The following is a 26879-nucleotide window of genomic DNA, read 5'->3' on the forward strand; positions in this document are numbered from 1 at the left end:
GAACAAAGTTTAAAAGTAAGACGTTAGGCTGAAGACTAGTTGGTCTAGATGTTAACCCTGGGTCTTTAACTTACAGCTAATGCACAAACTGAGTGTGGAAGCTCCACCCAAAATCCTGGTGGAGAGATACCTGATTGAAATTGCCAAGAACTACAATGTGCCCTATGAGCCTGATTCTGTGGTCATGGTAAGTTTAGAGTCTTTCAGAGTACAAAGGGAAATGAATCTCTGGATATAATTTTCTTAAAACATAAACCATAGTCTTTGCACTGAAGTTTGTGTGTGGGAGTGTAAGCCTTTCTCTGCTTTGTGCCGTTTTGGGTAACAGTAAATATGCCTGCATTTCTCAGAGAGTATTTAAGGATCAGATGAGATGAATGATGAAAGCACTTTGAAAAGGTACAAACTTTGATACAAATACAAAATGGCATTGTTGCTTTTCAATGAATTTCACAGAATTGAAGCAAGAAATGCTCCAAGACCCAGAAAGGATCCTGAAACATTTATTGGGTGCCTTCGCTATGCCAGACAGTGCCCAGAAATACAGAGATTAAAAACAAGGTCACTGTCCTGAAGAGGCTTATAGTATAAGAGCAGTGCAAGTAGTAATCACTGAGTTAAGGTTGGTGGGGTGTAGTGCGTACTTTAGCATGCTGCTCAGTCAGCCCTCCCCCATCCCAAATAGACACACTTCAGGATAAAAGCACTTATCCTCCCAGCCCCTGACAGTATTAATGACCAGCGCTCATACACAGCTGAGTGCTCCTTCAGCAGTGGCTTTCAGAAGAAAGCTGCTTGATCCAAAGTGTTTCCTTTGGGGCAGCCTCTATTTAGTAACTGGGATTTTAGACTGCCCCATTCGAAGGCACCTGCTGCAGGCCCATCCCAGCTCCAGAGCTCCCTAAGGAATTGACTGAGCAGTCCTTGTGACCGCACAGCAGCCCAGCTTTTCCCTTTGCCCAGCACTGCTTCCTTCACTCCCCACAAGTCTTTATCCCAGGAAACCACTCCAGTAAACCTCCTCCATGCTGATCTGCATCTTGGAGTCAGCTTCGGGGGGACCTGGCCTGCAATGTGGGTTAATGATATGGGTTTCTCTCTTCTCAGGCAGAAGCTCCTCCTGGGGTAGAAACCGATCTTATTGATGTTGGATTCACAGATGATGTGAAGAAAGGGGGCCCTGGCAGAGGAGGAGGAGGGGGTGGTTTTGCAGTGCCAGCTGGTGGACCTGACGGAACAGTGCCTATGCCTATGCCTATGCCCATGCCCTCTCCAAGTACTCCTTTTTCATACCCACTTCCAAAGGGACCAGTAAGTATATATATAAGTGTGGATATAAACTCTAAACAGAAGAGGACACATTGACTGTATGAATACACACAAAAGTTGTAGGTTGTCAAGATTGAGCAGTAAGAGCATTTGGTATTAGTGATCATATTATGGGGAAAAAATTCTGGGACTTGGAGAAAGTCTTTTGGTTTGTCTGTAGTCGATGTGGGAAAGTACAGAGAAATGGTGTTAGAGAAACCTTTCAATATAGGTTTACTGGTATATACCTTTGGGACCTACTGCAGCCATACTAGTTTTTTCCAAAAATGAATACTGCTTATTACCAGGTGGAAATACCTTTTTGTAGACAAGAAGGTGAAGGTCATTACTAGTAATAGGAAAGTCTGATTAGAATCTTCTCTTAAAGACATGGAAGCAGTTAATTTAGTAATTTGAAGACTAGTCTTTGGCTGTAGATTTTTAGAGATCTGGAATCCTGGGCATTTTTTATTCTCTTTTAGGGCTCTTGAAAATATGTATATATTTAATATGTATCGAGTATTTACAGTGATTATATATAGTTATTTCTCTCTTACCCCATGACAAACCTCAGAAATCGCAAATTGGGGCCATGTCTCTGATGTTGCTTTTTTCCTCTTGCAGTCAGATTTCAATGGATTGCCAGTGGGGACTTATCAGGCTTTTCCCAATATTCATCCACCTCAGATACCAGCAACTCCCCCATCGTATGAATCTGTAAGTGCTTGAGCCTCTTTTGTAAGCAGCAGGAGAGTGACTCCCATGAAGAGAGAGCACAGGGAAGGCAAAGTTTTGATCAATTCCTAGTACCATCATTGCTCTTGCTTTGGATTCTTGTGTTGCTTTAATGTTACCCTGGAAATTGGATGGTGGCGGCTGTGGCAGCATCATTGGTAGCAATGCTTTGTCTGCAGTTAAGCCAGGAATCAGGAACGAGCTGAAGGTCTCTTAGAAAGTTCTAGTAGGGCACTTGCCTAGTCTTTTTTTGTCTTAAATAGAAGTGTCCAGTTAGTAAATTTCAGCTGATAGCACTAATTTTACATTTTAGTTTTGTAGGTAAAACTTGTTAGACATGATAATCATGTCTTGAATTGTTGGTGGTTACATAGTTTTGATTCCAAATTAGAGGGCTCCTTTTCTGTCAGCGTTGTGTCCTCAGCTAGTATGTGCCTTATGAGACCTATTTCCTTTCATCTGAGGAATTACAGAGAAAACAAATTGGTATGGCGTTTGCTGGGAGATCCTCTTGTTCTTGAATTTCTTTAGTGTTCCCTTGGGCCTGGGTTTTTCTTAAGTTTTGGTCTTGCATGCATTGAAGCATTGCCCACAACTGTTTCTAGGAATGAGGTAGAAGATCTTCAGTATTTGAGGACTTGGTTCTTGGAGATGAATTCAGTGGGTTAGTGCTTTATCTCTGTCCAGAAGGTGAAGGTATTAAAGAGAGGTGTTATGGTGTGGTAAGAATTTCCTTTTTCTCTTCCTGGTGGTTAAGAAGAGAAATTCTTAACCACCAAGATCTATCTAGTTGGAAGGTCAGAAGAGAGTATAGGGGGTGGAGGGGCAGTTTCTTTGGAGCGGTTCTGTTGCTTCTGCTCAGCTTTTGGCAAACAGAAGGGCTTATACCAGTATCAGTACTTTCTTGAGTAATGCCATTGCTTTCTCCCCTAGTAATAATACTTAATGTTTCAGGTTGATGACATTAATGCTGATAAGAATGTCTCTTCTGCACAGATTGTTGGTGAGTGTGAGTCAGAAACCCTCAGTGCTGAACCTTTTGTTGTTTTCTCATTATTGCTTCCACTTCAGATAGATTTCACGTCCATGGCATTTTACCCACATGCCCTGTCCTTTTCCCGGGTGTAGTGTGACAAAAATAGAACTCAGGATTTCTCTTGCCCATAAAGAAAATTCCTTTCTGGCCTAGAGAATCTTCCAAGTTCCTTGTTTCTGAAACAAGTATATATTTTGATGAGTTCTGATTTTATATAATAATGACTTCAGTAAGGTGTAGAAAGTTTCCATCACCCTGGAAAGTTCCCTTATGTTCCTTCCCAGTCCACTCTCTACCCTGGAGGCAAACATTGTTCTTATTTTCTAAAACTAGAAGTTTGCGTTTTCTATAAATGGAAACATACAGTAGGTAGAGTGGGGGATGATTTTAACTTGTAAAATACAAGATAGAAGACTAGAAATTCAGATTCTATTACATTAAACCATTCATATTCTTTATAAAGTTTTTCTTCCCCTAAACCTTAAAGAGTGGCTCATTACAACACAATTTTAGTGCTACCCCTTAGGCTTTGTTGTTATGGGGACAATCTGAGAGAATGCATTGTGTACCTAGTCTCATAACCACACCTTGAATTTCCCCTTATCTTTTTTCTTACCATAGGAAAGTAAAGTAGATAGGATTCAACTGTATTAAGGAAATGTAGATATTAATTGTGCTGAAAATTTTTATTGATCTTTATATTATTATTTTATTGTTTCTGCCAAAGGGGATTGTGGACTTTGAGGATCTGAGCCACTTCTCTGGCATTTGTAACACTGTGCTCCTTACCCTCATTTAATTAGGTCCTGGGCCCAAGCCGGAAGCCTCTGCAAAGCCCCCTTCCAGACCTGTGGACACCTGTGACAACTTTGTACTACCAGAGTTGCCGTCTGTGCCAGACACACTGCCAACTGCCTCTGCTGGTGCCAACACCTCAGCATCTGAGGACATTGACTTTGATGATCTTTCCCGGAGATTTGAAGAGTTAAAAAAGAAAACATAGATCTCTTAAACCAGGCAACTTCCAGGCTGTGGGATTTGAGACTGCACTGTTTCTCCTTGTAACAAAGAATCTCCATGAAATTCTTTTTCACCTCTTAACCATCACTGAGCACACTTTTCCTCTGGGCTCTCTTCCTGCTCTAAATTCTGCTGCTTTCCAGTTCTCTGTTGCTCTTAAGAGACTAACAATTAGAGACAGTGAGGCCAGAACAGCCTAGGCAGCCCTGCTTGTTCATCTCCTTTGAGTGTGATCCCAGGTTCTCCCATCACCTGTCCTTCTGTCCCTCCACAGGGAAAAGGTGAAAGCATTCTAAGGAGAGCTGCCAAAGATGACTGGACACAGAGGACAATACTTCATGAAGTCTCTCAGTCCTGTGCTGAAGTTCTAGACTTAGAAACAAACCCCTCTGTACAGAGGGATTTGTGATGAGCAAGAATCAAGGCAAAGGTGTGATCTGAATGGGAAGAGAGACTGACTTTGGAAGCTGGGTCCTCTCATTGGCATATACACTACTCCTTGCTGCAGGGCACTGTTCTACCTGGATCCAGTTGCAAAGCTTATTTGGAAAGTTGAAGGCTTCTCCTAGTTCTGCTGGATTCTCAGGGAGCCCTCTGTGGCCTTTTGCTTTGACTGCTGTGTTCCCCCCTTTATCAGAGGGCAGCACTGCATAAATTCCCGTTTTCCCCCCGTAGCATGTTCTGTTGGATTGCATTTACTGGCATACAAAGGATAAGTCACATGCTGGGCATAAGTCACCATTCAAGGATAAAGTGGGCTTCCAGTTGCCTTAATAGAAGTACTCAAGTCTCTTGGGTAGTGAGCTGGAATGCCTGCAGGAGAAAAGGGGTTCTTGTTTTCATTTGAAAACTTTATGATTAAGAGAACCTTTAAAGGCCGATTTTAGATACGTTTTTTGGTGCCCATAAAAAATGTGGCTGTAGTTGTTCACTACTTTCTTTGATGGATGAGACTATTACTGTTGTAACTTAACGTGCTCCTTTTCCCCATAGGTGAGGCTATCCTTCCCCAGAGGGATGGTTTTGGGATCAGAAGGTAGGACTCTGGCTTATGTGTAGTGTAATGTACATACCTGTTTCAAGCAATTTCAGTGTTTTTGATTGGTTTGTATCTCATAGCTCAGTAGCTGGTAATAAAGTTAAAATTTCTGTGCCTTGCTTTCTCCACTGGGTTGGTTAAACAGTGAGGTACATATTTGGATTTTAGTGGAGAGTGTTTAAAGCAGGTTCCCTGGGTAACATGGATATCTGCAGCAGCAAGAAGCCATTTCAATCTCTGTGTGTGTGTGTGGTTTTTTTAAATGTTTATTTTTGCAAGAGAGTAAGAGAACAGAGGACAGGCAGAGCGAGAAGAAGACAGAATCCTAAGCAGGCTCTGCACTGTCACAACAGAACCCAACATGGGGCTTGAGTCCAAGAACTATGAGATGACAATCTGAGCTGAAATCAAGAGTCAGACGCTTAATTGACTTAGGCACCCAGGTGCTGCTCAGCTTCTGTATTTAAGCCTAGATAATATTTATGAATTTGCTTGGTTACTCCTCTGGGACAGGGATCCCCATTAGCCAAATTTTATGCTTTTATCTTTAAAATAAGCTGCTGTCAGGGAGCCTGGGTGGCTCAGTCAGTTAAGTGTCTGACTTCAGCTCAGGTCATGATCTCATGGTTCGTGGGTTCAAACCTCTGTTGGGCTCTGTGCTGACAGCTCAGAGCCTGCTTCAGATTCTGTCTCCCTCTCATTGCCCCTCCCCTTACTTGTACTCTGTCTCTCTCAAAAATAAACTTTTTTTTAAAAAGTAAGCTGCTGTGAGTTCACTTCTGATTCATTTATATTTGCCCACAGCCATGCTGAAACATTGGTGATGAGTGTTCTTTTACTTGCTGTTTGGGAGCAGAGCTGGATTATTCTGTATCACGCTTACAGTTTAACACTTTCCTGACAGTGATCTGTAAGCATAAGAACTTGTAGCCATGGGAGATTTTGATTCCTCAGTGATTTACAAAATTAACAGTGTATTATAAATATCGATAGTTTTCTAAACTGTGCCATGCAAAGGTAAGTTATAATATTCTGAGTAGTAATAAGCCAGGCTAGGAAGTAACAATTAAGATAGTTTACCTTTTAAAACTCCAGTGTTAATGCCCATTGCTATCATGGCCATTTGCTCTTGTGTTATGGCGCCGCTCGATTCCTGGCAAACTGTCTGCAGCACCGTATCTATCAGTGCACCTTCTCTGAGAGTCTGGTCAAAGACACAAGGAGAAAAGTGAGGAAATTACAATTGGTGCTGATGTTGGAGAGAAAAAGTACCAAAAGATATTAAAAAATACAGTATAATAGTAATACTGTTTCCTTTTAGGATTTACTGTCAGGCATTGGAGTATTTCTGCTAAATAGTTGAGGACCAGCTATTTATAGGACAGTGGCTATAGAGCACAATGTAGTCTTGATAAACTGGGTTTCCTCTAAAAATGCTTAGAGCTGTGGAGACTAATAAAGGGAATATGCTGATACAGTGCATTATGTCCATCTATAATTTGAAGAGCAGCAACAATTCCGCTTTCCTGCGCTACAAGAATCATGACATTTATATTTGAGTTACTGAGCCAGACCTACCTACCCCAAGGGACTGACTTTCTTTAACCAAAGGCCATGAGGATGACAGAAAGAAAAAGGTTAAGGATCACAAGTACCATCAAGAGGACACTAGTGAAGATCAGAAAAGAACCCAGGATTGGCTATGAAGCAACAACCTGGAAAGAGACCATAAAACTTTGAGTTTAAAGACTCAGTTTCATTTCTCCTTTAAAAATATAAGTTACATGCTTATGTTTAGGACATAGTCCCATAAAATATTTGGTGGAAACTTGGAGAAGCAAAACTATTAAAAAGGAAAATGCTTTCGAGTGGACAGAAGAGCAAGAATGACAGAGTCTGTGGGGATAAAAGTAACGGACTTCACTGCTCTCACAGGTAAACAGGTGAGTCACAATGGCACTCTAATTCAAAACCCATGTGAGTTTCGGCAGTTCTGGAAAATATAAACATGGAGGCTTGGAGAAGCAAAAGCATATTGAAAAAATAAATCGATCAGAACTCATAAAACCATCTCTACCGTTCTGAGACCTCTACACACAGGAGCATTCTAATAAAGTTTGCCAGCTTAACCATAAAAACTGGCTTTTTAGTTTTCCTTTTTATTTATTTAGAGAGAATCTCAAGCATGGCTCAAACTCAGGAACTGCAAGATAATGACCTGAGCCAAAATCAAGAGTCAGATGCTTAACTGAATGAGCCACTTGGGTGTCCCTCGTTGGTTGGTTGGTTGTTTTTTTTTTTTTTAAGTGTTATCTTTGAAAGTATTAAATGCTGGGGTGCCTGGGTGGCTCAGTCAGTTAAGTGTCCTACTTCATGATCTCATGGTTCGTGGGTTCAAGCCCTGCGTTGGGTTCTGTGCTGACGGCTAGCTCAGAGCCTGGAGCCTGTCTTCGGACCTATGTCTCCCTCTCTCTCTGTCTATCCCCTGCTCACGCTGTATCTCTCTCTCTCAAAAATAAGTAAAAACATTAAAAAAATTTTTTTTAAGTATAAATGCTGAGTTTTGCCAGTCTTTTTAGCATAAAGAGATCTCTCAAATACAGGGTTACTAGAGTGGTTTCCATAACAATATTTTAATTTGTGTTCGTTTTAATAAATGATGCACTTTTTCCCTTGATAATTTGGCTCATTCACTGTTGTCACCAGGGTACTGTTAAAAAACAGAACAGCCCAACAACTTAGAGGATAAATGTTTATAATAAATACCACTGTGATGGAAATCTGTATGACCAAATATTTCCTAGTAACAATACATTATCTGCTTAAGAGTGCTTAATTATAGCTATTCTATCTAGGTCAACATGTAACTTGGGATTGTGCTGTAATACTTTCCCCCATAAATATACTCCATTTCCCCTTCACATTGTATGATTATGATTAAAGCAGAAAAAGCGTTCATTCAAAAAGCAGGTGTTAGCAAAAGCTTATTGTTGTGATTGTTACTTCCTTAAGAGCTTTAGTATATAGTGTTCCAAGAGTGAAGGCTGCATTCACCAATTTGAATGGTAGGTTTTTCTATTCTACTCAAATCTATATATGGTAGGGCCCCAAATCTCATCTAGGTTTCCTTCTTTTCTTTTTCTATCCGTTTTTTAAATTTTAAGTAGGCTCCACACCTAATGTGGGGCTTGAACTCCTGACCCTGAGATCAAGAGTCCTACTGAATAGAAAAGAGACTTGGGTTGGTAGTTCTTAGGGGGAGAATAAGAAGCTGTCTGAAATGAGCATTTATTAACTACAAAACAAATATTGCAGTTCATTCTGGAATTACACCTTCCAAATTTTCTTAAAAGTATACTTCATTGTATACATCAAAGGGTCACTGAGACAGAAGCAGCAAATAATGTTAATCTGGGTAGGTTATGAGAGCATAAATTGAGGCCTAGTGTCCTAGCAATAAGGGTAAGAATATAAGAAGTGAGGAAAGTGGGATTACGTGCTTAAAAAATGACACATTTCTGAAAATAACAGTCACTCAAATTGTTGTCCACAGATAGCACCATAAAATGCAAAGGCAAAGGATCTAGACTCCCTTTCCCAATGTGCAGTGGCACGGAAGGAGTTGCTTTTGTAAGCAATTCTTCCCTTAATTATAATAAACTAAATAGAATCCTGCAGGAAAACCAGGATGGGGGGTTTTACCTCCTTGTGATGAGAGATTCCCGTCAGGAGACCACCAGCGGTCGCTGCTGAGCAGAAAAAAGTTTGGTAGTCCGAGGTGCACCATCCAAACAGCAGGTTGAACTGGAAAGGACAAAGACCACTCAGGAGAGGGTAGACAGTAATAAAGTTGATTTCAGTTCTTTCCCTCCTGAGGTGCTTGATAAGGAGGCGAACACAGAACCAAAGGGAATGGAAACCAAAGAAACGCCTTAATGGCCATTCAAAGCACTATGCCTAAAAGAACACCCCCCCCCCAAAACCCTATTTCCTTTTCCATTACATAGCATTTTCATAGCAATTCATTTGACCTTCACATCAGCCTATAAGCTGAATTTTAGCATCTAAGTCTCACTACTATCTAAGTATGGAACTACATACAAAACCGGTTTCTTCAGCCTTCTCCAAAACTCGTTGCTACCCTGAACTGATGGTTTCCCATATAGTGCTTTTTCAGGGAGGCAATGTGACTAAAAGGCCACCATAACATTTAGGAAAAGACAAGACACTGGGAATGAGGGCTTACAGCAATAGCATAGCTTGTCAGCAGGATCGGGATGACCAGCAAGAAACCCACTACCTCGTCCCAAGCGCTGCTGAATGTTGTGCCGATGACCTGCAGCCTGGGGTTCCGATGCAGCAGGTTCCACAGCTGAACAGTAGGAGCCAGTAGAACTGGGAAGCCCCTGAGCTGAAGGACGGCGGGTGGACCTGTGCCCAGGAGGGCCGACCGTCACTCAGCCCGAGTGTGTGCCGTTCGCCTCTCAGCTGGCGCGCAGCAGCTCTGCACGTCCTGCTGGACCAAACGCTTGATGCTGGAACTCTTTTCCAGCGTGGCCTCTGGGACTGCGAGGTGAGAGCACTGGCAAAAGGCCCTGTATTTGGGTGGGAGATCTTTAGAAGCCCTGAAGGAAAACCTCTAGATTGCTCCAAATACAGCCACGTTAAAAGCTGACTGGCTTTCCTTGAAGCAGCTCTTCTAGTTTTCAAGAATTAAGCGATTACTCTAGAAATATTTTTTGTACTGTTGCATTATCCCTATATAAGGTAATAGTAAGAACTGAAAGTAACAAACAGAGCAATGTTCCTGAATGGCCTGCAAATTAAGGCCAGCCTCGTCCACTGCTCTGGTTTGAGTTAAGTCTCTCCTCAAAAGGAGGGAGTTAGCCTAAGGAGATGTGCCTTTATGCTACTCTGTTTTCTGTATCATAATTAATCCAATAGGCTTAACAGTGTTGAAAGTAGATGATTGATAAACTGATGTAAGGGTGATGGGAGAAATGCATTCACAATCTTGTAATACAACTTGGAAAGACCTCCATAGATAGAGCAGGTTGGTGCTTGATCACAACTGTTCTAGTGTCTAAGATCTAAGCAGTGCCATTCAGCAAGATGGACCTCAACTGTCAGCACCATTTAAACCGCACAGACTCCCTCCCTGCGTAAAGGACCCTTGGTAAGGCTGAGCTGGGCCACTGCCTCATTACACAGATCAGCAGTCCAGACTACGGGCCACTGAAAAAGTCAAGTTCCACTTGGCAATACTTGGTCTGGGAAACAGATGCTCTTCCCCATGGGAAACACTAGAGAAGGTGCCCAGAGGGGCACCAGAATGTCTCTTTAGTAATGGATACACATTCCTACCCATAAAGCAATGCTTTTTTTGATTTAAAAAAATGGATTGTGTTGTAGTTTTATTTAAAGCATGATCATCTGTCATGCCTTAGGCTTTACTGTTTGGTCAGGGTGCAAAATAGGACTAATTCCAGGTCCTTGATGTGTGAAATGTAAATGTATTATCCTTGACAAACACATGCCTGAGTATTAGGAAGGCAGAGGGGCTTTTCAATAAGATGAGCAGTTTAAATGTTTTCTTGTCCACGGACATTAGTTGGCATCCTGTGTTCAACTCTGGTACACAGAAATCTGGTAGAGCACTGGGGCAGGAAGGGGTGTTTGAAGAATACTTGTGTGTAATCAGGAAACTTAGGATGTTGACTAGGAATAGCCTTTCCTCCTCCGTCTCCTTACCTGTTATGGTCACAGTGGTATTGTGCCATGTTTTCCTTATGCAGAGAAGTAAGCTTCATGTCAAGACCCAGGATGACAAAGCTAATGAGAATTATGCTTGTGTTGAGGATGTTTCTTTTCCTAGTGAAGAACCGCCACCTCAGTTCTTTCAGCCGACGACCCTAAACAGAGACACCACAGTCACTACTGCTTGCCTTACAGATTAGCCAGGTCTCTCCTTAATGAAGTATTTTAACACTGGCAAAACACTAAGCTGGGCACTTGTCAAATCTAACTTGAACACATTGGGTTATGGTCTTGGTCTGTTCTGTAGTGACTCAGAGCCACTGCTTATAGAAAAGTTAGCCTTCTCCACTATAACTTTCATTGGATACATTTCATTATTTAATTCTTGTTGCTTAAATTAAAAAAAGTTTTCACGGGTGCCTGGGTGGCCCAGTTGGTTAAGCGTCCGGTTTCGGCTCAGGTCATGGTCTCACAGTTCGTGGGTTCGAGCCCCGTGTCCGGCTCTGTGCTGACAGCTAGCTCAGAGCCTGGAGCCTGCTTCGGAGTCTGTATCTACCTCTCTCTCTGACCCTCCCCTGCTCGTGCTAACAGAAGAAAGAAAAAAAAAGTTTCCAAATTGGTTTTCAAGCCTGGAAATAAGACAGGTATTGGCTTAAGACATTCTCTTTTGGTGCAATTACCTGTACTTTTGAATACTTGGCTCTGTTCATTCATATTTTCAATTCTTATTATTACCTTATATAGGGATAATGCAAGTGTACAAAAAATATTCTTTCTAGAGAGTAATCCCTTAATTCTTGAAAAGTAGAAGAGCTACTTCTTGGAAACCCAGTCAGCCTTTGACTGAATTCAGACTCTGGAAAGGACCAAAGTCATAGCCCTATTTCTAGTAATAGCTCATTATGGAACTCCCCTGATAACTTCTGGAAACTCTGAGAATCTCTTCCATCTAACACTTTCATTCACTTGTACGAAGGCATAGTAACAGAGTAGGAGATGATAGAGGACTTGTGAGATGACAAACCAGGCAAAGTCCTTCTTGGATGCCTGAAGGGAACAAAGTGTCCAGCCTCAGCGAGCTGAAGCACGCTCCTGAGAACAACAAAGAATACCTGGAATCAAGTCTTTAAAGCTTGTGTCCTCTTCCTTTAAAGTCTTTGAAATCAGCGCAACTGTTCCTGAATTATCTACTTCAAATGTTGCTGAATCTCTACCCTTTACTTGGTATTTCCTCTAGAGCTGTCATTAGATCTTAGCTGAGATTATGCAGGTATTACCACCTGAGAAACGCGCTGGCTACGCTAGTCAGTAGACGGAAGGGGTACATTGGTGCCCCAGCCACGAGGGCAGTGTCTGACTTCACGGCTGTTACGGATGTCACCCTTGCCAAGCCAGAACAGGTGCAGAAATGCACTGACTAGTTGTACTCTTGCAATATGACGTTTGGAAGAGAAATGATGACCATGGTGTAAAGTGTGGGGAGAATGGAATTTAAAGCTATTTCAAATATATTTTCAGAAATTAGAATGATGAAAGTGCTTTGAGCCATTTCAAATTTACTTACTAAGTATAAAGCACTAATATCCCATGAACACTAATAGTATCCTGTGAATACTCAGATGTTCCTGTGATAAGCCTAAAAAGCCTCAGACTTTACCTAGAAGGACTGTGAGACATTCGGGTATGAAATTACAACAGGTCTTGTTACTATAAAGCCTCAATATAGTAAGATGTGTCTCTTACAGAAGAAAGTACATTTTAAAATAAAAGTAATTCCACTTCACAGAGTTAGCTCTTAAGACTGGGACTTTCCCGTGCTTTACCCCTTTTTATTATTACTACTATTATTTGGTAGTTACTACTAATGAAAAATCCTATGAAGACCCACAGGAAGCCTTCATGTTTGATCTAGAAATAAATATAGAAGTCTAAGTATACAATTCCTGATAAGAAGTAACATGTGGTGGTAAATGGAAAGATATGGGTCAGGGGGCGGGGGGGGGGGAGGGCAAAATTCTGTAGAAGAAAAGGGAAAAAAAAGGAAATTTGATTAGGATAGACTTCCTGTTAAAGGTAGGGGAATTAAATATATGTGTTTCCCGGGGCCCCTGGGTGGCTCAGTCAGTCAAGTGTCCGGCTTTGGCTCAGGTCATGATCTCATGGTTCGTGGGTTCGAGCCCCACCTTGGGCTCTATGCTGACAGCTAGCTCAGAGCCTGGACCCTGCTTCAGATTCTGTATCTTCCTCTCTCTCTGACCCTCCCCTATTCCCACGGTCTCTCTTTCTCTAAAATAAAGAACATTAAAAAAAATTTAAATATACGAGTTTCCCTATAATCTCTTAAAGAAAAAGGTCATTACAATAATAGTGGAGGGATAAAGAACAACCCAAAGAGAAAGGAGGGTAGAGAGCAACAAAATGCTGGATGCTGGACAAGAGGAGCATACTGACAACAGATTCAATAAAGTTGAAGCCTAAGTCAGCTGTGTAGAAAACCCAAAAGCAAGCCTAGAAAAGGAAATTACAGGCATCAGGTACTTCTGAAGGTCACATCATGTAGAATTGAGAACAGAAGAATTTCCAGATCTGAACATATAATAATTAGATCCCAGATTTCCTCCCTTGTCAATCACAATGAAGTATTTGCTACCCATCCTGCCTTCCACCACCCTAAAACTAAAGATTTATTACCTACTAATGTTGAACTAGTGAGAATCTGAAGTCAGGGGCACCAGGTATGGTCTACTGGGAAAGAAGAGAAAGGTTTTTTTAATCTTTCTTTTATTTTTGAGAGACAGAGACAGCACAAGCAGGGGAGAGTCAGAGAGAGAAGGATACACAGAATCAGAAGCAGGCTCCAAGCTCTGAGCTGTCAGCACAGAGCCTGGCGTGGGGGCCTGAACCCACGAACTGTGAGATCATGACCTGAGCCGAAGCCAGATGCTTAACCAACTGAGCCACCCAGGCGCCCCAAGAAGAGAAAGTTTTTATACTGCATGGTGAGATGCTTCCTAGGCCTTTTCTCCATAGGCTCTGAGAGGTCCAACAAGGCTATATTCTTAAGGCAGGAGTTTGGAACATCTCTTTATGTGCAAACTGTCCCACAGACCTAGATAACAGTTGACAAGCTCTTTCTGTGCACAAAGAGCTTCTAAATAGCATTCATTTGCTTTTTACTGCCTGCCTCTTCAATATGAAAATGGGCCACATATTTGAACCTCCAACACTGAGACGAGATCAAAACAACCAGTCAAAAACCAAAAGGTTGGCAGCTCTTTCTGCCCAAGGGTCCTGTCTCTGTGCTTTAATAAAATCACTAACTAAATAAAGTTCGGAGCTATCAGAGAAAGTGAAGGAGCAGGGGAGGAAAAAAATTCCTGTAACATCCTCAGAACTGAAAGGATACTGCATCCGTAAAAGAACAGAATACTATGAAACAATATATATAATGGCAAACACAATTCTTGAAAATTAAAATACTATAAAGATGAATATTTCAACTACCAAACCATTTCCAAACCTTCTACTGCATTTACCTCCCAGAAACTAGAAGAAAAAGGTGGAAAAGCAAAAACAAAATCAAACGATCAGCCTGGTCATTCCAATTTCAAAATGCCAGGAATACCAGAAAAACAGAACAGAGAAAAATAGAGAAGAAGTAAATAGAAATCTGTAAGAAAATCTCTCAGAGTTTCCAGATTAAAACACGCCATGAAGAGAAAATTCTAAAAACTTTTAAGAGAGCTGGGGGCATCAGACATCATCATACATCTTAACCTGAGAAGCTAGGAAGCAATGGAGCTGTATTTTTCAAAATTCTGTTTCCAGAATTATTAGCAATCAAATGTTATGGCAGAGTAACATTTTGGGATATGAAAGGCTTCAAAAAATTAACTTCTTTTGCACCCTTGCAGTAATTTCCTGGAGGTTGTGCTCCAGCAAAATGATAAAGTGCACCCAGAGAGAAAAATGGGGTCCAGGAGAAAGACAAGCCAGCAGAGGAGAGAGGTCAAGGTAATCCCGAGGGAGATTCCAGCGTGAGTGCTGTGCATCAAGCCTAGAAAATAACCCATCTGTACTGCACCCAAAGGATAGAGGGCCCTAGAGAGGTCCTTTCACCTTTTAAAAGATAAAATGACAGGCTAGACACTTTTTGAACAGAATGAGATTTTTACTTTTGGAGATGACTGAAACATAGATCCATTCAAAACCAAATGTCAAAAAGGAGATAATTATAAACTCTAAGGAAAAAGTAGAAGAAATTTAACTCTAATACTTTACGTGACTCATCTTTGAAAAATCATATCACAATTTACAGTTTAATATTTTCATTATTACTATACTGGGATAAGGAAAGAGAAAAGGTGTGTGTGTGTTAGGGATATGTATTGGATATAAGAAAGTTAAATGTTCATCATTATAGGAAGAAAGAAGTAGATATACATAAAACTAAAAATTCATGAAAAAGCTTATATTAATTTTTAAATTTCAAAGAACCAGTTTAAAAAGCTGGAAGGAGCTATCTCTTGGGGAAGGAGAGGAAGAGAGGACTGTTAGGGGTTTTGTTTGCCTTGAACTATTTGACTTTTAATAACCTTGTTTAAAATACTGTCTCTTAATGATATAAAGAACAGCCTTCTCCTGTGATGTGTAGGTCAGAGAGAGAGGGGAGGAGACCTTCATACCCATGTTGTTGAACTCCAAAATCAGGGTCACTGCACAGAACAGGTTCACATTGGCAATGAAGACCACAAATTCCACAAAGAGCTTTTGGTACAACCGTCAAGCCAGTGGCTCTGTTCAAGATGTGGCAGAACTCTGGGAAGAGAAGACGCACACGACCAGCTACTTTCTCCATTCAACCTTGCAAAGAAGAAAAATGGCCTGGCATCTCCGATACCACCTTCCTACCAGTAGTATGCAAAAAGCTACATTTCCAAATCTAGTTTACCTATAAAATATTACTAATGTTCAACCTTTCACTAGTGTTAGTTGTCACTAATATAAACTTAGAAAGCTACAAAGATGAAGGTTTTCATAATGGCATTCACACCAAGGTTAAATGTTCAAGAAAACATATTTGGCATTTAACATCTAGGTAGAATTTTATGTCAACTACCTATTACTCTACTACTTCTAAATGTTAAATGCTACCCTTTATTAACAGCTATTCAAGTTTGAGAGGGGTGGAAATGTCATTATTTGGTTGAGAGAGAGCATCTTAGGGTCAGACGGTGGCACCTGACCCAGGGCTTGACCCATGACTCTGGATGCATGACCTGAGCTGAAATCAAGATTGGATGCTCGACTGACTGAACCGCCCAGATGCTCCGGCATCATTCTATTTTGAGTAAATTCTTGCTGTAAATTTAAATGAAGAGATAATTTAAGCTTTTTATGTACAATGGCAAAGATTCTAATCACACACCTATAAAACCATTCTACAAATTTCTGGCAATTTAACTTTGAATCTTGGATTGATTATGGTTCATAAAGGGCAATGTTGCCTCTTACATTTGAAGATTATGGTTTGCCTACAGACAGCTGAATTGAAATTAGTAGGTGTTTTTTCAGATGAGAAAAAAAGTTTTGGCAAATTGCCAAACCAAAACCATGCCTACAGTTTTAGGTTGAACAAGGGATTTTTATTAAACTAAAAGAGATTTCCTTAAAGTCTAAAAAGTATCTACAAGTGTTAGAGACAACAGAGTAGCATTATGGGGGCTGTAGAGACTACTCAAATTCGGAATTGCCCGAAGAAGGGACTGGCTCTCTCTCCAGGCTCAGGCTTGCTCACCTGACTGCAGCACTGGAGCTTCTTCCAGTCTCCACAGCCTGCCCTCCTGAGTAAGTGGCAAACTCCCCGTGGACAGGGTAGCCACCCGCTATCTCTTGATCCTGAAAATGCCAAACGTTGTCTGACTTTGTGATGTTCATATCATGGGAGCCCCACTTTACTTCATTACTCTCTGTATCCTGATCTTGCTGAGATGGCTTCACTTGTTCATGGGGAGACACTGCAGTTGGAAGAAGTATGGCACCAGGAACATGAATCTGACGAAGCAGAACATTGCCCAAAAGAAAGGAGCTCACATCAGCAATAAATCATAATGAAACAGTACAGGAAACCATTTTAAAAAATACTTCATTAAGTCAGAAACAAAAAATGCACCTTTTTGCTACTATTTAAAAAAAACAGAATTTGGAATTTCTAATGCAACCAGACAAGAAGATGAAGAGTTCTAAAAATAAGGAAGTGAAATGACCACGATTTGTAAAGGGTACATAGATGATCTAGATAAACCGTGAGAATCAACTGAGAGCCATCAGTCAGATGGTGAAACAGGAGGCCCTCTGCTTGTGTCTCCTCTTAGCAACAATAATTTGGAAGCCATTCACAGAAAAAAAGTGTTTGTGGGAGCCTTGGGATCCAAAGGTAAGGAATTGTGAAACCCCAGTGGAGTACAAGACTGAAAAGGCCATTCTGAGAAGGCAGGTCCATGCCCAGGTGGCTGACTCGCAAATTGCCCCGACGACATCCCCAGAAGTGGCTCTGTCCCACATGCACTTGGCTACAGCACCTTTCAGTCTTGGTCCGACTACCAGCACCATACACCAAGAGACTCAGGAGCCACTCCTGCCTGTGTCTGGGATAATCGGCCTGCAGACCTCAGCCCTGACTGTGGACCATGACACAGCCTGTGACCCAGTGCCAGTCCTGCTCAGCCACAGTTCAAAGTCAAAGTCACCAAATTCATTGAAATGGCCCTCAACTAGACTCCAGCCCATTTTGGCTGCAGTACGCGAGCAGTCCTGCCAGTCCAGAGACCTGCTGGGGACACACCTGTTAGAGCTCCTGGAGACAAGCCTACCAACCTTGTCTGAGTCCCTGAAACTTCCTTCTCACTTGGCTCCAGGCCATCCCAGCCACGGTCAAAGAGCAGCCCTGCCCACTGAGGGACTGGGTAGGGGACGCACTCACCCATCCCTCCAGAACCAGGTCTGTAAACGCTGGTCCTGGCTATGGATCCTGAAGAGCTCGGAGACGCAGTTCCAGTGCTTCTCAGCCACAGTCCAGGGTCCATCCCTCCTGCCCAGGGACCCAGCAGGAGCTCTTCCAGGAATCTGGTGGGAGCCACACTTGTTTTTGCACCTGGGAATAGGCTTGCTTTATGCCAACTCTGAAGCAGACCCTTGCCCCAGTGCTAGCCCTACTGAACGAAGTTCTGGAGTCAGTCCTGTCCACCCAGAGACCAGACAGAATCCACACCCACCTAATCCCCTGGTAACAGGCCCACACATGTGGACCCCATTGCAGATGTAACATCCCAGCTCAACTTAGATTCTGGAGGTAATCTCATCAGCCTGGGGAAATGACAGACAAAGGTCTTTACTTGCCAAAAACAGTCTCTAAAGACTGGAAAATGTGTTTGCTCCTTAAAATGCATAAATACCAATGCAAAGCTACATGGATCACCAAGAATGACCCCAAAGAAATGGAGATCTGTGAACTGCCCACAAAGAATTCAAAATAATCATCTCAAAGAAACTCAGTGGAATACATGAGAAAATAAATGAAATTAGGACAACAGTATATTAACAAAATGGTAATTTTAAGTATGTTTATTTTGAGAAAGAAAGAGCTCATGTGCATGTAAGCAGGGGAGGGGCAGAGAGAGGGAGAAAGAGAATCCCAAGCAGGCTCTGCACTCTCAGCACGGAGCCTGACACAGGGCTCAAACTAATGAACCATGAAATCATGACCTGAGTGGAGGAAATCAAGAGTTGGATGCTTAACCAACTAAGTCACCGAGGTAACCTAAAAATGGTAATTTTAATAAAGAAATAGAAACCACAAAAAAAAAAACTAAACAGAAATTCTGGAGCTGAATAATACAGTAATAGAAATGAAAAATTCAATACAAAACTTCAACAGCAGACTTGATCATACAGAAAAATGAATCAGTAAATTTGAAGATAGGCGATAGGTCATTTGAAATTAGCCAGTTCAAGGAACGAAAAGAAAAATGAATGACAAAGAGTGAAGAAAGCCTATGCGAATTCTGGACATTGTCAAAAGAACAAATACACATATAATGGGAACCCCAGAAAGAGCAGAGAGAAAGAGGAAGAAAACTTAATAGATGAAAACTTCCCAAATTTGGGTAAAGATATATAAACATGTAGGTACCAGAAGCTCAAAGGACCCCAAGTCAGATCAACCCCAAGGTTATTCTGAGACACATTATAATCAAAAGTCAAAGCTTGAGAACTCTCAAAACAGCAAGAGAAAAAATAACTTTACTACACAAAGAAACCCCCACAGGCTATCAGATTTCTTAGCAGAAACCTTGCAGGCCAGAGGGAACAGATTGATATATTCAAAGTGCTGAAAGGAAAAAAAAAAAAAAAAAAACACCTGCCAACCAAAACCACTAAATGCAACAAAACTGTCTTTTGGAAGTCAAGGAGTGATAAAACCATTTCCAGACTCTCAAGATTAGGGTAACTCATTACCACCAGATCAGTCTTGCAAGACATGGCAAAGTCAATTCTTCAAGTTGAAAGGAAAGGATGCTATGTAACAAAATGAAAGTATACAACTCTCTGGTAAAAGTAAATACGTAGTCTAATTCAGAATATGATAATACTATAATGGTGTATAAATCACTTTTATCCCTAGTATAAAAGTTAGAAGACAACAGCATTAAAAATAACAACCACTGCAATAATTTGTGAATGGAAGACAATGTAAAGAGTGACATCTACTGCATAAAGTACAGGGGAAGGAGAAGAAAAAGTGTAGTTTTTTTTTTTTTTTTTAATGTACAGGCAGCACAATCTTCTTTATTTTTTTTTAATTTTTTTTTTTAAGTAATCTCTATGCCCAGTGGGGCTTGAGTTCACAACCCTGAGATAAGAGTAGCATGTACCACTGACTGAGCCTGCCAGGCACCCCAGAGGACACAGTATTTGTATGTGAAGAGAGGGGAATTAAAGCATACCACTACAAAAAGTAAGTAAGAAAGGAAGATAGCGAGAGAGGAAAAAAGGAAGAAAAGAACTGCAACTGCAAAATAATCAGAAAACAATAAAATGGCAGCAGTAATTTCTTAATAATTACTTTAAATATTGAGATCAAATTCTTTAATCAAAAGACAATGACTGGTAAAAATACAAAATCCAATAATATACTGCCAATAAGAGACCTACTTTAGTTTTAGGTACACACACAGGTTGAAAATGAAGGTACAGGGGTGCCTGGGTGGCTCAGTTGAGCGTCTGGCTTCGGCTCAGGTCATGATATCACGGTTTGTAAGTTCAAGCCCTGCATCAGGCTCTGTGCTGACAGCTAGCTCAGAGCCTGAAGCCTGTCTTCAGATTCTGTCTCCCTCTTTGACCCTCCTCTGCTCACACTGTTTCTCTCTCTCTCTCTCTCTCAAAAATAAATAAAACATTAAAAACAAAACTTATAAAATAAAAAAAGGAAATGAAGACACAGAAAAAAAGATATTCAATGTAAATGGTAACCAAAAGAGAACAGAAGTAGCTCTAACTTATGACAGATAAACTAGAATTTCAGTTAAACTCAGGCACAACAGACAATGAAGGTCACTTGTGATAAAATGATAAGGGGCTCACTTCATAAAGTGAACAAAAGAATTTTAATATATATGCACCCAACATAGAACACCTAAATATTTAAAGCAAATGTTAACTGAAGGAAGAAATAAACAGCAATACAATAATGGTAGGGGACTTCAATAACCCACTTTCAACAATGGGTAGATCATCTACAAGACCAGTGCTCTAACCCCTGAGCTATGGAGCCAACAGCTGGGTAGATCATCTAGACAGAAGATCATTAAGGCAACAGCAGACTAGTAACCACTATGGACCAAAAGGACCAAACAGATATATACAAAACACTCCATTCAACCAGAATACATGTTCTCAAGTGCACATGGAACATTCTCCACTATACATCCTATATTGGGCCACAAAGCAACTCTTAACAGATTTAAAGATTGGAAGTAAAAACATCAAGTATGTTTTCTGACCATAATGGTACAAAACTAGAAATCAGTTAACAGGAGGCAAATTGGAAAATTCACAAACACACAGAAAGTAAACAATACAGCTCAGAACAACAAATGAGTTAAATTAGAAATCAAAGGGAAATTAAAAAGTACCTTGAGACAGACAAAAAGGGAAGTACAAATGTCATGCCAAACTTACAGGATGCAGCAAAAGCAGTTCCAAAGTGGAAAGTTTATAGCAATAAACACCTACTTTGTGAAAAAAGAAAGATCTCAAACAAACAAGCTAACTTTACTCTTCAAGGAACTTGCAAAAGAACAAACTAAGCCTAAAGGTAGCAGAGGAAAGGAAACAATGAAGAAATGAAATAAAGACTAGAAGAAAAGAAAAAACAATGTTTGTTTGAAAGATAAAACTGACAAGCCTTTAGACTAAGCAAAAAAAAAAAAAGATTCAAATAAATAAAATGATTAATGAAAGAGCAGACATTAACATTGATAATCACAGGAAAACAGGATTATAAGAGACACCACAAATGTATGCCAACAAACTGGACAACTTGGAAGAAATGGGTAAATCCCTAGAAACACACAACTTATCAGACTAAATAATGATGAAACAGAAAATCTGAACAGACTAATAACAAGTAAAGAGATTGAAGCATAGGGGCACCTGGGTGGCTCAGTTGGTTAAGCACCAGACTTTGGCTCAGGTCATGATCTCACAGTACATGGGTTTGAGCCCCGCCTCGGGCTCTGTGCTGACAGCTCAGAGCCTGGAGCCTGCTTCGGATTCTGTGTCTCCCTTTCCCTCTGCCCCTCCCCTGCTCACTCTCTGTCTCTCAAAATAAAATAAAGACAAAAAATAAAAATTAAAAAAAAAGAGACTGAAGCATAAATAGAGAACTGCCCAACAAAGAGAAGCCTAGGACCACCAGATAGCATCATGGATAAATTCTACCAAACATTTAAAGAATTAACATCAGGGGCGCCTGGGTGGCTCACCTGGTTAAGCGTCCAGCTTCGGCTCAGGTCATGATCTCACGGTTCATGTGTTCGAGCCCCGCGTCGGGCTCTATGCTGACAGCTCAGAGCCTGGAGTCTGCTTCAGATTCTGTGTCTCCCTCTCTCTCTACCCCTACTCTGCTTGCACTGTTTCTCTATGTCTCTCAAAAATAAATTAAAAACATTAAAAAAAAGAATGAAACTGGATCCTTTTCTTGCCACATACAACAATCCATTCCAAAAGAATTACCAGCTTAACTATAAGACCTGAAACTGTAAACTCCTAGAAGAAAACAGGGGCAAAGCTCTTTAACACAGATCTTGGCAATTCTTTGCATAGGACATCAAAGCAAACCAAACCAAACCAAACCAAGTGGGACAACAACAAACTGAGAAGTTTCTGCACAGTGAAGGAAGCCACCAAAAGGCATGCTGTGAAGTGGGAGGAAATATTTGCAAACTATGTATCTGGTAAGGGGTCAAAACCAAAACACACGAGGAACTCATACACTGAATACCAGACAAAGAAACTTAAATAACTGATTAAAACCTGGGCAGGGGCACCTGGGGGGCTCAGTCAGTTAAGCTTCCAGTTAAACATCTGATTTTGTCTCAGGTCATGAGCTTGCAATTTGTGAGATCAAGTCCTCCATGGGTCCCTTTGCTGTCAGCGTGGAGTCTGCTTCAGATCCTCTACCCCTATCTGCTTGTGCTCTCTTTCTTGCAAAAATAAACATTAAAAAATAATAATAAATGGGTAAAGGATTTGAATATACATTTCTATAAAGAAGAAAAGTGGCTAATAGTATACACAAAAGTCACTAATCAAAACCACAATGAGATATCACCTCACACCTGTTAGGAGGGATTTTTTTTTTTTTAAAGTAGGCTCCACACCCAGTGTGGAGCCCAATGCAGGGCTTCAACTCATGACCCCGAGATCAAGACCTGTGCTGGGGTCAACTGTCGGATGCTTAACCAACTGAGCCACTGAGGGACCTCATGATGGGCTTTCATCTAGAAGATGAGATAATGAGTGTTGAGGAAGGTGTGAAGAAGGGATCCTGCACCCAGCTGCTGGGACTGGGAATCGGTACCATCGCTAGGAAAACAGCACGGGGTTCCTAAAAAACTAAAAACAGAACTGCCATATGATCCAGCAACTCCACTACTGGGTATATGTTGAAAGGAAATTAAATTAATAGCCTGGAGAGGTATCTGCACTCCCGTGTTCATTGCAGCATTGTTCGTAACAGCCAAGGTATGGAAACAACCTAGGTGTGTGTCAGTGGGTTACTGTATAAAGAAAATATCACACACACACACACATACATACATACACAGAAAATCTTACTATTTGCTACCACATGGATGAACCTGGAAGACATTATGCTAGGCAAAATAAGCCACACAGAAAAAGATAAATACTGTATGATTTCACTTACATGTGGAATCTAAAAAAATCACACTCATAGACCAGAGAGTAAAATGAAGGTTAGTAGGTTCTGGGGAGAGGGTGGGGAAAATATGGAGATGTTGGCCAAAGTGTACAAACTTCCAGTTTTAAAATGAACTTTGGAGACCTAATGTACTGCATAATCATTATGGTTAATAGTACCATATTGTACACGTGAAAGTTGCTAAGAGAATACATCTTATGTGTTCTTAGCATACCAAAACCAAAATAGGTGGCTCAGTTGAAGCATGTGACTCTTGGTCTTGGTGTTGTGGGTTTGAGCTCCATGTTGGATGTAGAGATTACTTAAAAATAAAATCTTAGGGCCACTTGGGTGGCTCAGTTGGTTAAACATCAAACTCTTGGTTTCAGGTCAGATCTTGATCTCACAGATTCCTGACTTCAGGCCTCTGGCAGGCTCCCACTGAGAGTGCAGAGCCTGCTTGGGATTCTCTCCCTCCCTCCATCTCTGTCCCTCCCCCACTCACGCTCGCTGTCTCTGTTTCTCTCAAAAGAAGCAAGCAAACAAACAAACTTTTAAAAAACTCTAAAAAACCCGGGGTGCCTGGGTGGCTCAGTCGGTTGAGCATCGACTTCAGCTCAGGTCATGATCTCGCAGTTTGTGGGTTCAAGCCCTACATCAGGTTCTGTGCTGACAGCTCGGAGCCTGTAGCCTGCTTCAGATTCTGTACCTCTCCTTCTCTCTGCCCCTCCCCCACTTGTGCTCTGTCTCAAAATAAATAAACTATATAAAAAATCTTAAAAAAAACCCCAAAACATGTTACTTTGTGACATGATGAATATGTTAATTAGCTTGACTGTGGTAAATATTTCACAATGTATTCATATATCAAAACATCACATTGTACCTTGAACCCATATAAATTTGTCATTTATACCTCAGTAAAGCTGGGGAAAAAGAATCAACTGAGAAACTAATACTTACAAGAATATAACTCACAGCCACCAAATAATGTATGGAACTGTGGAATCACTGTATCATATACCTGAAACTAATATAACACTGTATGTTATCTAACTGGAATTAAAATAAAGAAAAAAATAACTCAGCAAGGTGAGTGGGTGCTAATACACAACAGCTTTCATACATCCAAACAGTATTTACTTAGATGGTAAAGAGAAATAAAATCTCATTCATAATAGCTACACCAAGATAAAATAAACCTAACAAGAGATTTTGACTATAAATAAGGGATCCCTATGAAGATGAGGGCAGAAAGGCACACCATACTCCCAGGGAGATAGGAGTGTGGAGAGAACATCACACAGATATCAATTGCCTGAATTGTAAGTTCATAGTTTCTATTTATATAAATATCTAAATTTATATTTACAACCGTATAAGCTATTTATTTGAGAGAGACAAAGAGAATAAGCAAGGGAGGATAGACAGGGGACCTGAAGTAGGCTCTGTGCTGAGCAGAGAGCCTGATGTGGGGCTCCAACCCCATAAGATCATGACTCATCCAAAGCTGGACGTTTAACCAACTGAGCCACCTAGGCGCCCCTATAATCTCTTAATATAGAAAAAGTTCCCACCTGGGGCACCTGGGTGGCTCAGCTGGTTAAGCATCCAACTTGTTCTCTTTTTCTTATGTTTTATTTATTTTTGAGACAGAGAGAGAGAGAGCGCACGAGCGAGCAGGGGAGGGTCAGAGAGAGAGGGAGACACAGAATCGGAAGCAGGCTCCAGGCTCTGAGCTGTCAGCACAGAGCCCGATACAGGGCTTGAACCCACGAACTGCAATATCATGACCTGAGCCGAAGTTAGACACTTAACCGACTGAGCCACCCAGGCGCCCCTAAGCCTCCAACTCTTGATTTCAGTTCAGGTTGTGATTTCATGGTTCATGGGTTTGAGCCCCACCTCAGGCTCCACGCTGACAGTGCAGAGACTGCTTAGGATTCTATCCCTTTCCCTGGCTCCCTGCCCCTCTCCCCCTGCCCCTCTCCCCCACTCTTTCATTCTCTCTCAAAAATAAATTTTTTTCCCCATATATCCAAACAGGCTAACAAAATCAAGCAGCCCAGTGAAAGATGAGCAAAGATTAGGAAATGACATTCATTCATTCACACATTCCTTCACCTGTTTTGTATGGAGTGCACACGTGCAGCAGGTCCTCTCTAGCTGCCAGGAGCACAGTGGATGGAAGAGTCCCTGTCCCTAGAGAACACACATTTGAGGAGGGAGGGAGACAGACAAGAACCGAACAATATTCGGGTTAATGATAGGGCTATGAAGAAAAATTAAGTAGGAGTAGGGACAGAGAGGGGTGGGGAGGGAACACTACCATCCATTTACAAGGGATAACTAGAGGAAGTTTCTCTGAGGAGACGACTTGTGAGGGACCATAATAAAACTGAGAGCAGCCAATGCAGCTGTCTATCAGGGCATCAGCATGTTCCAAGGCCCTGCGGCGAACACAGCGCTGGGGTGTGGGAACGCACAGAAGTGGGCGTGGCTGAGGAGAGTGGAGGAGGGGCAGGCCTAGGAGTGGAGACGTAGCGGGGCGCCAGGCTGGGCAGGCTTCTGGAAGCTCTAGAAAGGGTTTGGGATTTTAACTATGACAGCGATCTACTGAGATGTTTTGAATAGGGGGAAATACTGATTTATGTTTGAAAACAGTATGGGCGAAGGGAATGAAGCAGCGCAAGGGCAGAGGCAAATTCTCCCAAATGGGAGGTGGAAGATGGTACCTTACTCTGGTTTGTACTTGCGTTTTCTCACGAGTGCACTTGCGAAGCCTTTCTTATATTTCAGAGCTATGGGTATTGTTTGAAAACACCAAATTTTGACTGGGCTGTTGGGGATGTGGGCAGACTCAGACACTGCTCATGGGAGTGTTAACTGGTGCAGTAAAAAGAAGACCGCGGCAACATCTTCCTTTTTTATTTCAGAGAGAGACAGTTCGAGAGCAGGGGAGAGGAGCGTGCACACACATACACAGAGAGAGAGAGAGAGAGAGAGAGAGAGCGAGCGAGCAAGAGAGAGAGAGAAAGAGAGAGGGAGGGAGAATCTTCAGCAGGCTCCATGCTCTGTGTGGAGTCCAATGTCATGCTTAATCCTCTGACCCTGGGATCATGGCCTGAGCTGAAATCAAGAGTCAGACACTCGAGGGGCGCCTGGGTGGCTCAGTCGGTTAGGCCTCCGACTTCGGCTCAGGTCAGATCTCACGTTCGTGGGTTTGAGCCCCGCATCGGGCTCTGTGCTGACAGCTAGCTCAGAGCCTGGAGCCTGCTTCCGGTTCTGTGTCTCCTTCTCTCTCTGCCCCTCCCCCTCTCATGCTCTGTCTCTCTCTGTATCAAAAATAAATAAAACATTAAGAAAAATTAAAAAAAAAGTCAGACACTCGGGGCGCCTGGGTGCCTCAGTCAGTTAAGCATCCAACTGATAGTGCAGAGCCTGCCTGAGATTCTGTCTCTCTCCCTCTCTGCCCTTCCCTCTTGCCCATCCCCCGCTCT

General features: G+C 41.6%; 2 protein-coding genes across 5 annotated transcripts in view; one reads left to right on the forward strand and one right to left on the reverse strand.

The window, feature by feature from the left end:
- Positions 1–5254, forward strand: part of IST1 (IST1 factor associated with ESCRT-III) — a 47749-nt gene extending 42495 nt beyond the window's left edge. For 3 of the 4 annotated variants that reach the window (XM_029925171.1, XM_029925174.1, XM_029925175.1), the window contains 5 exons: positions 77–187; positions 1108–1311; positions 1933–2025; positions 2998–3046; positions 3883–5254. In XM_029925171.1, the coding sequence (XP_029781031.1) occupies positions 77–187; positions 1108–1311; positions 1933–2025; positions 2998–3046; positions 3883–4082 (657 nt within the window). In that variant the 3' untranslated portion in view covers positions 4083–5254. The remainder of the gene's footprint in view (positions 1–76; positions 188–1107; positions 1312–1932; positions 2026–2997; positions 3047–3882) is intronic. The other variant, XM_029925173.1, reaches the window with a different exon arrangement.
- Positions 4842–26879, reverse strand: part of PKD1L3 (polycystin 1 like 3, transient receptor potential channel interacting) — a 55911-nt gene continuing 33873 nt past the window's right edge. Inside the window, 11 exon segments of the mRNA XM_029924227.1 lie at positions 4842–4912; positions 6219–6342; positions 6731–6853; positions 8841–8942; positions 9385–9569; positions 10858–11050; positions 11862–11952; positions 11954–11987; positions 14416–14441; positions 16693–16912; positions 17878–18020. Of these exon segments, the coding sequence (XP_029780087.1) occupies positions 4842–4912; positions 6219–6342; positions 6731–6853; positions 8841–8942; positions 9385–9569; positions 10858–11050; positions 11862–11952; positions 11954–11987; positions 14416–14441; positions 16693–16912; positions 17878–18020 (1312 nt within the window).

Source organism: Suricata suricatta, chromosome 16, assembly GCF_006229205.1.
Source record: "Suricata suricatta isolate VVHF042 chromosome 16, meerkat_22Aug2017_6uvM2_HiC, whole genome shotgun sequence".
NCBI classification, from domain to species: Eukaryota; Metazoa; Chordata; class Mammalia; order Carnivora; family Herpestidae; genus Suricata; species Suricata suricatta.